General features: G+C 46.7%; 1 protein-coding gene across 12 annotated transcripts in view; it reads left to right on the top strand.

Annotated features, from left to right (window-relative positions):
• The window catches only part of ARVCF (ARVCF delta catenin family member), a 195,269-nt gene extending 191,597 nt beyond the window's left edge, over positions 1 to 3,672 (top strand). For 9 of the 12 annotated variants that reach the window (XM_044440633.1, XM_044440631.1, XM_044440634.1 and 6 more), the window contains 2 exons: positions 1,416 to 1,529; positions 3,612 to 3,672. In XM_044440633.1, the coding sequence (XP_044296568.1) occupies positions 1,416 to 1,517 (102 nt within the window). In that variant the 3' untranslated portion in view covers positions 1,518 to 1,529; positions 3,612 to 3,672. Of the gene's footprint in view, positions 1 to 1,415; positions 1,530 to 1,622; positions 1,665 to 2,640 lie in introns of all 12 variants that reach the window. The other 3 variants (XR_006415718.1, XR_006415719.1, XM_044440629.1) reach the window with 3 other exon arrangements.
• The last annotated feature ends 9,015 nt before the right edge of the window (positions 3,673 to 12,687 follow it).

The following is a 12,687-nucleotide window of genomic DNA, read 5'->3' as shown; positions in this document are numbered from 1 at the left end:
TTCAGAGAGATGCTTTCTCAGCTGTCATAATCTTGATACACAGCAAGTGTGTTGCACCAACTCTGGCAGCTGTGCGTCTTTTCCCTTTTGCTGACTACTAATTATTTGGTGGTTTGGTGATCGTCATTCGTTCATTCATTTATCGATGATATTAATTTCTCATTTATCTTCCTCCTCCAAAGAACCTAAGGCAGCTTACCCAATCTTTCTCTTCTCCATGCTCTCCTCACATCAACCTGTGAGAGTCATTGACTAGTCCAAAGCTCCCTGTGAGAACCCAAACCTCCCATGTCCCTGTCCACCACAGCCGGTCGCTTTTGCCCCTTTATTTCTCATTCTAGAAATTCCGTTAGGTGTTCTGTTCCTGAGACTGTACTCTGAATGCTTGATGGGATGAAACTCTGCTAACTTGGAGGAAGATGCACAAAGTAAACTCACGTTCCATTTTGGAGTGTGTAAACACCCAGGATAGTCATCTTCCCCAATATCTCCTGGGATTCTCCAGTGTTCAACTTAGGTGGCTGCTTGTTACATGTTTAATGTTTAACAAGCATGCTGCTAAGTCTTTGTATTTTTCCCTGAATCAGCCATTCTTGATCTGAAAATGCCAAATAGCCGAGCTAGATATCATGTCACATTTGTAAGCTGTATTTATATAGGATGTAAAATTCCTTTCACGTCAGTACACCAAAATGGGGCTCTTAGACACAAATCCATCACACCCTGGCTAAGTCCTAGTTCCAGTTCGTGTTTTCTGTCTTGCTCTCAGGTACCTGACATTAAATTGCAAAATACATGCATGGCACCATCCGCCAACGATGGTGCGTTTTGATACCCAGGTATCTGCATAACAACCATAGTACTGAAAAGATTTCAGGCGCTTCCGAACAGACAACGCTGATGACTAAAACATCGTTACTGTCCTACAGGAACTGCTGTGCGGCTATTGTGCATTTGCTGTGTGTACATCCTGTTGCATTACAACTGCACCAATATACTGATAAACTTTGGTGAGGCTTCTGTGATAGGCTTCCCACATGCTGGCAATAGCAGCTGTGGGAATCCGAAGCAGGACACCCTTCTCAAGGCGACGCGTGTTGATTTCCAGTGCTTGCCCTCCGTTGCAGCAGTCCATTGCTGTGAGAGCCCCATGTTGTGAGTTGTGGTGCGGTTGCATCGATGTATCTGGCACAGTCTGCTTGGAGCTCACAGACGTGTGTCTCAGATTATTGCTGGAGTTGGCAACGAAGCACCCCTTTTGCTGGTTCTCTCAGTCTCTCCTGCCTCTGTATATGCACACTAATGCTTCCTTGCAAGCCTTTTGAATGGGCAATGTTGCTGCCTGCCTGCCTGCCTGCCTGTCTGATTAATCTGCTCTGTTTTGCCTCTCCAACGCCTTGCCCTGTCCGCTGCAGAGCGACATGAGTAGGAAAACCCTTAACAGGAGTAACAGGGCTTCGGTGACTCTGCTGGATGCCTGTGACCCTAAACCCCAGCCTGTTGACTCCTGGGTCTAATTTGCATGCATGGTAGGTCCTTTTTCACAGTAATTGGTGCTGGCGATTAACTTGTCTTGTTTATGCATGAACCTCCGTCTCTGTGTGTTCTCTCCACTGATCTAGTTCTTGGGCAGACAGAAGCAAATGTGGAAAGACGTGGCTCTTGTAAGTCGTGTAGTGTGTGTGTGTGTGTGTGTTTCATTTGACATCTTTGGATAAAATGCTTTAACAACAAAATGCAGGGCGTCCCTTTTGCATAGCACTGGCCGGTTAGGGACAGGTGGGAAGGGTGGCCCACACTCTATCGATGCTGAACTTCTCCTCAAGTCAGGATCTTCCTCTAGGAGTATTTATTTATTTATTTATTTAAGGTATTTGTATGCCGTCCTTTGCAAGAGCATCAGGACAGCTTACACAAAATTCCGAAGTACATAAACAATAAATGGACAACCCACTCTGGCTGCAAATTATAATACGGTAATAAAATTCAATATTAAAACTTATTAAAATATTGATGAAATAAAAAGGTCTTAAACTGGCGCTGAAAAACATATAATGACGGTGCCAGGCGGACCTCTCTAGGGAGCGCATTCCACAGTTGGGGCGCCACCGCAGAGAAGGCCCTCCTCTCCTCCGAGTACGCTGTCTCCTGACCTCTTTCACAGAGGGTTCCCGGAGGAGGGCTTCTGCTGCTGATCTCAGGGGGCGGGAGGGCATATAGGGAAAAAGGCATTCCTTTAGGTATCCTGGTCCCAAGCCGTTTAGGGCTTTATAGGTAATAACCAGCACCTTGAATTTAGCCCGGACTTCGATGGGAAGCCAATGGAGCTGATAGAGGACTGGGGTTATATGAGAATAACGCCCAGTCCCCATCAGCAACCTGGCTGCTCTGTTTTGCACCATCTGAAGTATCCGGACTGTCTTCAAGGGCAGCCCCACGTAAAGTGCGTTACAGACATCCAACCGGGAAGTAACCCATGCGTGTGTTACTGTTGCTAGGCAATCTTCCTCCAGGTAGGGATGCAGCCGATGGGTTAGCCAAGTAGCTCTGGATGGTGCTCAAAGGACCCCTGCGGTGGATGCCGCTTGAACTACTAGGAGACTCAAAGGTGGTATGATTTTGGGGGTTAAAATCTACCAGGTTTTGCTACCAAGGAGGCAGCCCATGAGCCGTGGAGGAAAAACGAGGGTTAACGGGGTGCAGAAAGACACTTGCTTTTAGGTGCACTGAAACTGCTTCGAAGAAAGAGAAGATGCTATGAGGTTGCAGTCAGTGTTGTGAAGCAGGTTGAGGGCCAGGATCAGAGCTAACAACGAGGTCGCTGCTTGAAGAGGGAAAATACGTGGGTAAGTAAAAGAAAATTATGAGGGTAAATAAATACGAGCTCCTTGTTTTATTTTCACAAGCACGAAATGCAAGAGTAAAGAGGACAGCATTGCTTTGTGAGAAGGGAAAACTTATTCTGGTGATGGGAAATTAACCATATGGCCGTTGCTTTGTGGGAGAAAGTAGGAACCAAAATATCCAGGTAAATATGAGGTTGTTGCTCTATGAGGGAAAACGCAAGAAGAAATACCAGGTGTCCCCAAAAATTTGACATTATTTGAAAGGCGAATCTCTTAGGAACTACATGTCCTAGGCAAACGAAATTAAATAGGCTTCATGTTGAACAATAAAAGATTTATTTATCAGAGTTCGAACAAGAGATTCAGAGGGATGTAGGTTTTATAACCGATTTCACAAAGCTTCACAAATGTTCAATATGCGCACCGCCTGTGACACGACACACGTCAAGTCGGTAATCCACCTCCTGCCAAACACGCTGTAGCTTGTCTTGCATACCATTGCGTAACTAACATTAGTTTTTACACATTTTTGGTAAAATTTGAGGTCATTTGAACGAGAATTGGCTATGTTATTAGACTACGAAATGTCCATTTTTGGGGGATACCCTGTATTTGGGGGTAAAACTGAGGCCACTGCCTTATCAGGAAAAGGATCACTCCTGTTGATGGGGGACCCCAATACTTCCACGGGGTCCCCCACAGTTGTAAAAGCTGCCCCCCGGCCCCCTTCACTGCATTAATCACCTTTGGCTCTTCTTTTTTCAGGGCTAAGGTCCAGCCGCTTGTTTTATTATGACGATGACGATTATTTTTTCCTCAACTAAAAGAAGAATCAACACACAGGATCTCATTAACCATCACTGCCATTCAGGGGGCGTGGCGTTTGCATCGGTGGAGCCACATGGGCTGCGGAGTCATGTGAGGGCGGGGCCAGGTGACGGACCATCAGCCAATCCCGGAGCAGCATGCCTTACAGCAGGGACCGTTCTGCTTTTTACGAACCAATCCCATTCCCCCCCCCCCCCCCCCCCCCCCCCCGGCTCACCTTCCTGCAGGACAAGGTGGGAGGAAAGAAAGAAAGCCAAGCTTCCGTCGATCCGATTCGGTTCTTAGCTGACTCTTCTTTGTGGATGGTGCCAAGTTAGGAGATGAAGGTCATGAGATGGGAAAAAGAGAGAGAGAGAGAAAAAGGATTTCAAAATATTCAAAGTATATCTTAGCTATAGTCATTTTAAAAATAGCACTTTTTTTTCTTCCTTTTTTTCTTTTTGAACTGTGAATTTTTAAAGGAAAGAATTAGCAACGGTATATATATATATATATGTGTGTGTGTGTATATATATATATATATTTTGGGTGGCCTATTGTTGAGGTTTTATTGTTTGATCCATGGGAAATGCAGATTTGCTGAGCTGAGTTTGATGGATTTTGAGGAAAGGAGAAAATGGAAAACAAAAGTCTTGGTTGACTGGCTTGGAAAGGTGGAAGCCGAAACGGACGTGAGCTGTATACTCCGCTTGTGAAGTAAACAACATCACACCATACTCTCTCCATTGTCGCCGGTGTACAATTCTTCTGCCCTTTGACTTCTGCAATGGCTCTGTTTATACTTCCCAAACAGCAACGGTTTGTTCAAGGCTTCACTGTCCTCATTCCCCCACCCAAAATAAGGACACAAAAGATTTCAACTCAATATGGTAGACTTTCTCTTTGTTGCTGATGTTTCTCATGAATCCTCCTTGGTTTCCAGCTGTTTGATGTTGGTTTGATGGCAGTTGAATTTCAGCATTGTGGTGGGTTTCTCTCTCTGCCATAGGTAGCATTTACGACTTTGGATTAAGGTGAGATCTTTCCTGCAAGGAAGGTATTCTTTGAGTGCATCAGAAACGTCATTCAAGTCTGTCATTTTTGCTGGTTAAAAAATTAATCTTAATCACCCGTTGCTGGATTCCATTTATGATTTTTGGATATGCTTTTAAGAGACTGCTTCAAAGGGAACCCTATTTTCTTTTTTTTAAAGCCACCTGTGTGCAGATAATTTAGAGTGTAACTCCGTATCCTCTTAGCTGAAAGTAAGCCCCATTGAACTCACTGGGACAATGACTGAGTAACCACGCCCAGGATTGCCCTTTTTAGTCTGTAATTAGGGTTGTAGAGTTGAGAAGCAAGACCATCCTACTTATGTGCAAAGCCTTATCTAAGATCTCTTTGTCCTGTGGGTTCGGGGTAAGATGTTTGCCACTGCTGCATATAACCACATCCCTTTTCCTATAAACTGTACACAGTGATGTGTTATGCTTTAACCACATTAATTCCTTTGGGGTTTGGTCCATTGTAGACAGAAAATGAAAGCAGGAATCTAAATTTCTAATTCAGCTTACACCTGCCTGTTCTCTTGCTTTCTTTTATTTCTGCACTCTTTCTTCTTGGGGTTGCTAAAGTTAGTTGGTTGCCATATTCACTTAAAATGGTGTGATTGGAAAGCACATTTTTAAAAAAATCCAGCAACTTTAATTTTGGGGATCTCAGTGCCTGCTGTTTTGTTTGTAATTTAAAATGAAATGGGGGTGGGAGGGTGGGGAAAGATTAAGATAAAACAAAATTACTGTATTAGTTATAAACATCTAACTTTTTTGTAAAAAAATCAAATCAAAAATCCATTAAAAAGAGGTTGAGGGAGAAAAATAAAGCAAGCATCAAGAGCTTTGTATCTTCTGGAATATAAAGAAAATAAAATTTGACATGAATTACATATATAAATATATATCTATATATTGTTGTGCAGAAAATAGGTTGCCAAAACCATGTAAGTAATGTTTGTAGCAGGAAAGCATTTTGCATTGATTCAGGGAAAGACTGGTGACGGACACTATTTGAATGGTACAGACACAAGTAAATAAATATATGCCATGCACCCCCCTTTTCCTAACCCACCTCGGTCATGTTCCTGCGGTTACCTCTGGGTCTTTGAGAAAACAGAGCACTTGGGAGCAAAGTCAGGATGTGAGGTCCATGGGAAGGAGGTCCAGCTGGCCAAGGAGCTCTGATTGGCCAGAAACCAAACCAACCCCAAGGTAGGTCGATCTGTCTGGATTCTAACTGGAAGCCCCTCTGCGCCCATACTCTCAACGGTGAAGGGATGAAACAGAATCAGATTTTCCTTGCCTCTAACAATGGTGCTCTTTTCATACTTCTACTGTTGATAAGTGGAGACCCTTTTAACTGAGCTGTACATTTTTATACCATCTTTAATGAACTTGTGTAACTGGGGTTTTTGTATACAAAGGGAATCTTTTTGTTCTGTTTTGTTTTTAAAAAACTAAGATTGCCTGCAAGCCGTACCTAATTAAGTCTGCTTTGTAGTTTATTATTAGGCCTGGTGTAAGGAAATGGTCCCGATTGCTCTGGTTTTGGTTGATGCCTTGGTTCTTTAATCTGTGTTCTTTACCAAAGGATTGGTAGTAAAAACAGCACTGGAGACAAAAAATCTCCCATGTCTGCTTCAACAGCTTTACTAACAATTAAATGGCTGCTCTTTTTCACTGACTATCCTGCAGTTCTTCTACCTTCAGACACTTTGGGACAAGAGAAACACTACCTGACGTCTAATTGTACAAACAACCAAGTGCCACGGGGATGGGAGGAAATGGTGGTGAGGCTGCAAAGTGGGGAGATGACCGGCCCTGGAGATGCATGCTCAGATCCAGACGCAGTCAGTAGATCAGAGGAAGCCAACGTGTGGCTTAAGGCTGGCTCTACCCTGAGATGGGGTGAGCTGGTTGCCTCAGGTGGCAGATTGTGCAGGGGTGGCAAGTTGTGGAAAGACACAACAGTATGGATACCGTCTAGGGTGATCAGGGCCCCCTAAGTTACCCTGCTGCCTCTCTGGAACAGAAGTGGCAGGTGGCATTGAAGGATGCAGGTGCCTGGCTGGTTGGTAGGTATCCATAGGTGGAATGATTGCAGGCTTCGGGTGGACCTGCTGTGGATGCTTGGAAAGGAGTGGAAGGGCGTGCTGGATTTGCATGCGTCCAGGGGTGCTGGAGCTCACTGAGAAATGGTCTTGCTAATAGATTGCAAAGGCTGCAGAAACAAGGTGGCTTCAGCCACGACTGTGTAGTCCTCAACCTGCAGAATTAATTTAAGCTGCCACACTGGCCTCTATTTGCGCCCTTGCCTGGGATGACTTGCACCCCCCTCTGCGACCGAAGAGAATGAATTGCAGTTACACAAGCTGTTGAGAATTCCTGGCGTAGTCTTGGAAGTGTGGCAAAGCATAGGAAGTGACTAGTTCTGAGCTGAACCAGTGCACAGCCTGGCACTCTCTTGCAGCCGGGAGAAAATGGCCAGGCTGGCTGAGGACTGAGGGAGTTTAAGCCTCACACATCTGCAGGGTGCCCGGCTGGGGAAGGCTGGGCCACTGTCTGTGCAACGTGTCCCGAAGGCTTGAGCTGGGGTGTTCCCTCATGGTCGTGAGCAGGACCGAGGAGTAACGAGCGCTGCTTGCAGCCGGGACTTGTTCCTGTCCTTCCACTCAGCCGGAGACATTTGCAGGCCTCTGTGGAGCATTCTTTGCCAGGGTCTGGGTTGCTTATCTGCCAGTTTTCATTGAACCCTTGCATTGCCTTGGGATATCTGGAAAGGCCCAGCTCTTTTGGAGGAGAGCAGTAAAATGTCCCTTCATCCATCTGGTTTTCACCAGCTGGCCACTGGCGTTCCATTTCTCTGCTCCAGAAGTTATTGTGGTCTCCCTTTCTCTCTCAGCCATTTAAGTTGATGTGAGACCTGTTGGAAATTCATGTTGCCAGTGAACTTCCTTACTTGGAAGCCAGACCTGGTCTAAAACCCTCCGTGAAAACTTGTCACTGACGTTGCAGTTCTGATCAGAGCCCAGCAACTACAAAATGGCAGCTATTTCAAGATGGATCCAAGCCAACAGGCGGCTGAGGACTCCATCTGCCCTCCAAAGAGGCTCCCCTGTAGCTCAGGAGACAGCGTGCTCTCACTCGGGGCCAAGCAACCAAGCAAGCAGGCCACTTTGATGACGGCTTTCTCAGATGACCTCCCGTCTTGCTGTTCGTTGTGCTTGTAATGACTAGTTCTGTGTGCCCTTCTGGTGTGCCAGAGCTTCTTTTCTCTGCGTCCCACCAACAGGAATGGCTAGTGTGGGACATGCCGACAAAGAGAAACCCTTGGCCATGTGTGCCGAGGACTGTCCTTCAGAGTCCATGCAGCTCCTCCTTCCAGGCTTTGTCCAGTGGTGATCTTATTGTGCTTGTGTGTCACAACAGTGGGCAATTGGTAGATTGTTTTAGCCAATGCCACTGGGCATTGGTCTTCCACCTCTTTCTGTAGGGGGTGAGGAGGAGGGGAAAAAACCCCACAGGCGACACCTGGGGCTCGAACTTGCCTTCCCTGTGGCTTTCAACAGGGCTCTTCCAAATGGCTTCAATGGTCCTTCTTGGAACTTCTGTTCTGTTTTGCCTGGATATGCAAGATAGTTCAACTTACTGTGGCCTCTGCTCTGTAACTCTAATGCACCTCAGTATGGGTACGACTGTGCATATTTGAGTTCCCCTGAACAGTGGAGAGGCGATTCCAGGAGCTGAGCCAAGCCATGGCAGACTTTTGGGTCCTTGGGGTAAGTGAAGGCCTAGAGACCCTTGGGTGTCCTGCTTCCGCTACTGTTCCAGAACATCTGGGTTCTTTCCCACCCATCTGCACCCCAACATAGGGCTTGGCTCTGCACAGGGGTGTGGGATTTAGGCTTTGTATTTACAGGGTAATCAGGTTCTGGAACATGGGTGGGGAACCTGTCTCTGGTGGACTCCTAGCTCCCAGCATGGCTAGTGGTGAGACGTTAGACATCTGAGAAGCTTCTGTTTTCTCCACTCTTGTTAAGAACTAGATTCTGTTGCTTTCGCCATCCGGGGGGCACTTGGCTGGTGCCCAGTCCTGCTCATCTTTTTCTTTGTTGGAATGCCTTCCAGAGTGTCAGAGGAGTTAGTTAGATGGAAAAGGAAGGGACAACAAGGACATGGATTTAGATCTCAAGCTTCTGAAGAAGTTTGTTCTTGAGAGGTGGAGAAAGGAGAGTGCATTCTGTGATCAGGAGTAGGTAAGTTATCCTGACTCCCGCGGGAACTAACATGGATCACAGGCAGAAAATTTTCTGTATGCATGTTATAATTCTGTGCAAGCACAGGAAGCACATGCACAACCAGAATTTAGTGCTAAATAATACAATGTGGCATCATGCCAACTGTAGCTTTCTTTAAAAAAAAAAAACCCTCTTGTAACCAAGTTTCTAGCCAATACCAGTGTGTGCTGGTGGACGTAATATCTATGCAGTAGCATAGTCACTCCAGGTTTTAGTCTGAAATGTTAATCCATGGTGCTGAGCCCGATCCTCCAAATTATTTCAGCAGTGTGAACAGCTCTTTTAAAGTTCAGGCTGAAGCCTGGAGTGGCTATGCAGCCCCCGGAGACTGGAGCCACAGTCGTAAAGATTGGCTTGTAAGAGGTGGGCACTATCTCAGAAATCATTTTGGAGCAAGAAGGGTTTCTAGCAACCCCTGGGTAGGATTTGAATGTTCTTTGACTTCCCCTGAACAGGAAAGGCAAGAGATGATACCAAATATGCAAATATTATTGAGTCACATGCTGTCTGCAAATTACATCTTCCAGTTTTCTTGGCCCAAGATGTCATTTGACACAACCCTGTCTGTAGTACAGCCTTCGGCGATGGAGTTTGCCTCATTTCATGTAAAGATAGATGTCATCGATGTATGACGTTTGTAAGGAAAGAGGTCTTCTCATTGGCTGGTGGAGGCAAGAGTGGGTGGGGCTGTTGTCTTCCTGAAGGGTTTGACTACTGTGGAAAACAGGTTGTCGGAATACGAGGGATCCTTAGCCTACGTAAGAACCCAAGTTGAGCCATGTAGGCTCAGACCAAAGGCCCACCTGGCCCAAAGGCTGGGGACAGCCCCCAGGCACAGCATCTGTGCGAAGCGCCCGTGTTGCCATGGCAAATTCTGAAGTGCCATCAAAAGTGTCCCCACAGCCTTTTCCCCGGGGAGAGGCCAAAAATGCAAGCAGCTGGGCCGATCGATGTCAGCCAGCCCACCCTTGCCGTTTTCTTCTCCGCCAGGAGCAAGTCTTTCGAAAAGCTAGTGGGCCTTCACGGCTCATTCAGGACCTAGCCATGCTGAACTGCTTTGCATGGCGACGCTGATCAGAGCCGCGGACTCTCCGAACTGAGAGCATCACGCAGGTATCCCTTCATAGCTGCTGTGAGGCATCCTGAGGTGCAGTGAGGTGGACGATTTTAGCATCCCACTAATCCAAGTGACAGCACAGTTCCCTAGCAAGCCCGGGCTGGACTGTACCACTCAGGATCCCCATCTACGGGCTCTGAGAGCTGTACTACTTCTGCTGGTGGAGGTCCTGCCTCCAGGCTATGGTCTGATCCCGGAGCCGACATCTCATCCAGCAGTGCTCTTCTTGAGTTCTTAATTACCATGGCTCTGGTTTGACAGAGTAGGACTCCCCGTAGTTATCACATCCCGTCTCCAGCCTGTTCAATTGCTCTGTACCACTAGAACGTTCCTGCCAGTGATGGGTGGACAAGACGATGCTTTGGTTCAAAGCCAGCTGAGCTGGCAAGCAAAGCTTCCCCTGTGGCATCTTGACAAGGTGTACGCTAAGCTGGAAAACGCTGCCCAGGTAAGGGGTCTTCTGCGCCCCTCACTACTAGAGGGGCTCTTTGTGGATGCTACTGAAGTTAGAGCCACCTACAGGTGACCCTTGGCAGGGCCTCTGAGTCAGGGAGCCCCTGCAGGCCTGCTGGACAGCGACAGCTGAGTTTGGCGCTGCGCACAGAGGTCCACCGCAACGCGCAAACGGGCCTTCCAAGGGGTTGTGGAAGAGACCCAGACCCTCATGCTGTCCTGAGACAAGATGAAGGCAGATCTTGGTGCTGGTGGACCCCACTGAGGCAGCTTACACGCTCACAGTGCTGGTGCCCTGGGATTCTGAGAAAAACTTGGCTTTTCGCTCCAGGAAAGGGCCTACAGTTCTAGAAGGCTTGCACAATCCACAGCATTCAGGGGTTGATTTTCCACCCAAGGGGTTCGACTAAGGCCCCATTTCTGCAGCTTCAAAGGCCCCACTCAAAGAAAGCCCCTGCACCTGATTTAGAGGGATCTTCCCTGACCCCACACAAAGTAGCTCATTGTACTCAGCCGGCCTGACTCTCGGGGTGGCATTTTCAAGGGGCTGTATAATCAGTCCAGCTTAAATCTAAAGCTGATGCTTGAGAGAGGGGGTGCCATTGATCTTCAGGTAAGAGCTGCACACTGATGCCACGCCATGTTCTTTGGTCTCATCCCCTCCAAGTTGTGCACAGCTCCGAGGCAGGATGCTGAATAGCCTTCTTAGCATCCCCAGAGAGGATTAAGTAGTTCTTTGATGCCAAAGAGAGGCAGGTATGTTGTAATTACATGTGCAGAACATGCTGGGATGCACATAACATGCAAACCATCACAGTAGTTTTGTTATGTTCCGCTGGCAAGGTTCAGAGAAACCCCTGTTGTGTGTATGTGTGCATGCATGCTTGCATCCCCTGGTCTGGCCAGCCCATTGAATATGTGGCAGCTCGGATAGGACATGCCTTCTGTGTCTGCAGAAGTCTTGGAGATATATCTGGTCCTATGGACCTTGAACTCTATCATCAGATCCTTGGGTTAAAGACATTTCAAATGAAATAGTGGCAATGGAACAAAGTCTAAGGATAATTTTAAACAACCACACCCAGAAGACTGAAAGGTTCATATAAATGTATCTTGAGGATGATTAATGCTAGAGCTGATTCCAAAGTAATTCTGGTGACTTGAAAGTGGGAACTTGTGGAGAGGAAAGAAAGTTTGGCAAAATGACACCACCACCACCCCGCTCACCTTTATTAATGTTGCTTTCGCCTGTTTCATAGTCCTGGTGTTGACAAAGATTGTACATTCAGGCTGCTGGTGGAACTCCTTTATTCTAAACCCACAAGGCTCTAGAATGAAGGCAGAAAAAATTGCTCTCACTCTGATTTGGCTTAAGTTGCCCTCACTCTGATTTGGCTTAATTTGCCTTCCCTCTGATTTAGCTTCATGGCAAGCCAGACAGCACCATCAAACTGAGGCTAATGTTTACACACCCCCCCCCCCAAAGCATTATGAGTACTAGATGTGGAGCTTACCAACAGCCCATAATCTCCAGTGCTGTGATCATGGTGATCCACACAATTTTTTCCCTTTCTCTTTTTTTTTTTTTTTTTTTTTTGTAGATCCACTCAAAATCACTGAAAGGTGCCCATTCACTGCAGCCCACATCTTTGCAGCCTTTAAAAAGACTAGCAAACACACAGAGGGGGGGTTTGGTTTAGCCCTAGAGAATACATGCGGCTAATGCCCATTTTCATAGATTTGGCTTGGTGATAGTACGCATTAAATTATTGCTAAGGTTAACATTCATGGGCATTTGCCTCTGCAGAGCAACATGAAAGATGAGCGCATTCCATCCAGGTTGCTTTGAATTCTTGCATTCTTGAGTCAGAATCAGTCTACACATGTACACATACACGGGCCACTCGCCTAGGACCACCTTTGTTGAAATTCCTTGGGTCTTCAGCATGTACTTGGTCCATGGCAGCTCCTCCATGCAACCAAGACTTCCTTGGAGACTCAAGGCAGTAGATCCAACAGCAGTACTTAGGGCGGAGCATTGCAGAAAAGGAAGGACTTCTTTCTCTTTCATAGTTGTGTGGAAGAAGGAACATTCAGCAGGTGAATTTCCC

This window comes from Varanus komodoensis, unplaced genomic scaffold (genome assembly GCF_004798865.1).
Source record: "Varanus komodoensis strain SLA01 unplaced genomic scaffold, ASM479886v1 scaffold38, whole genome shotgun sequence".
Taxonomy (NCBI): domain Eukaryota; kingdom Metazoa; phylum Chordata; class Lepidosauria; order Squamata; family Varanidae; genus Varanus; species Varanus komodoensis.
The sequence above is the reverse complement of the archived record's forward strand: the minus strand, read 5'-3'. Positions and strand labels throughout refer to the sequence as shown.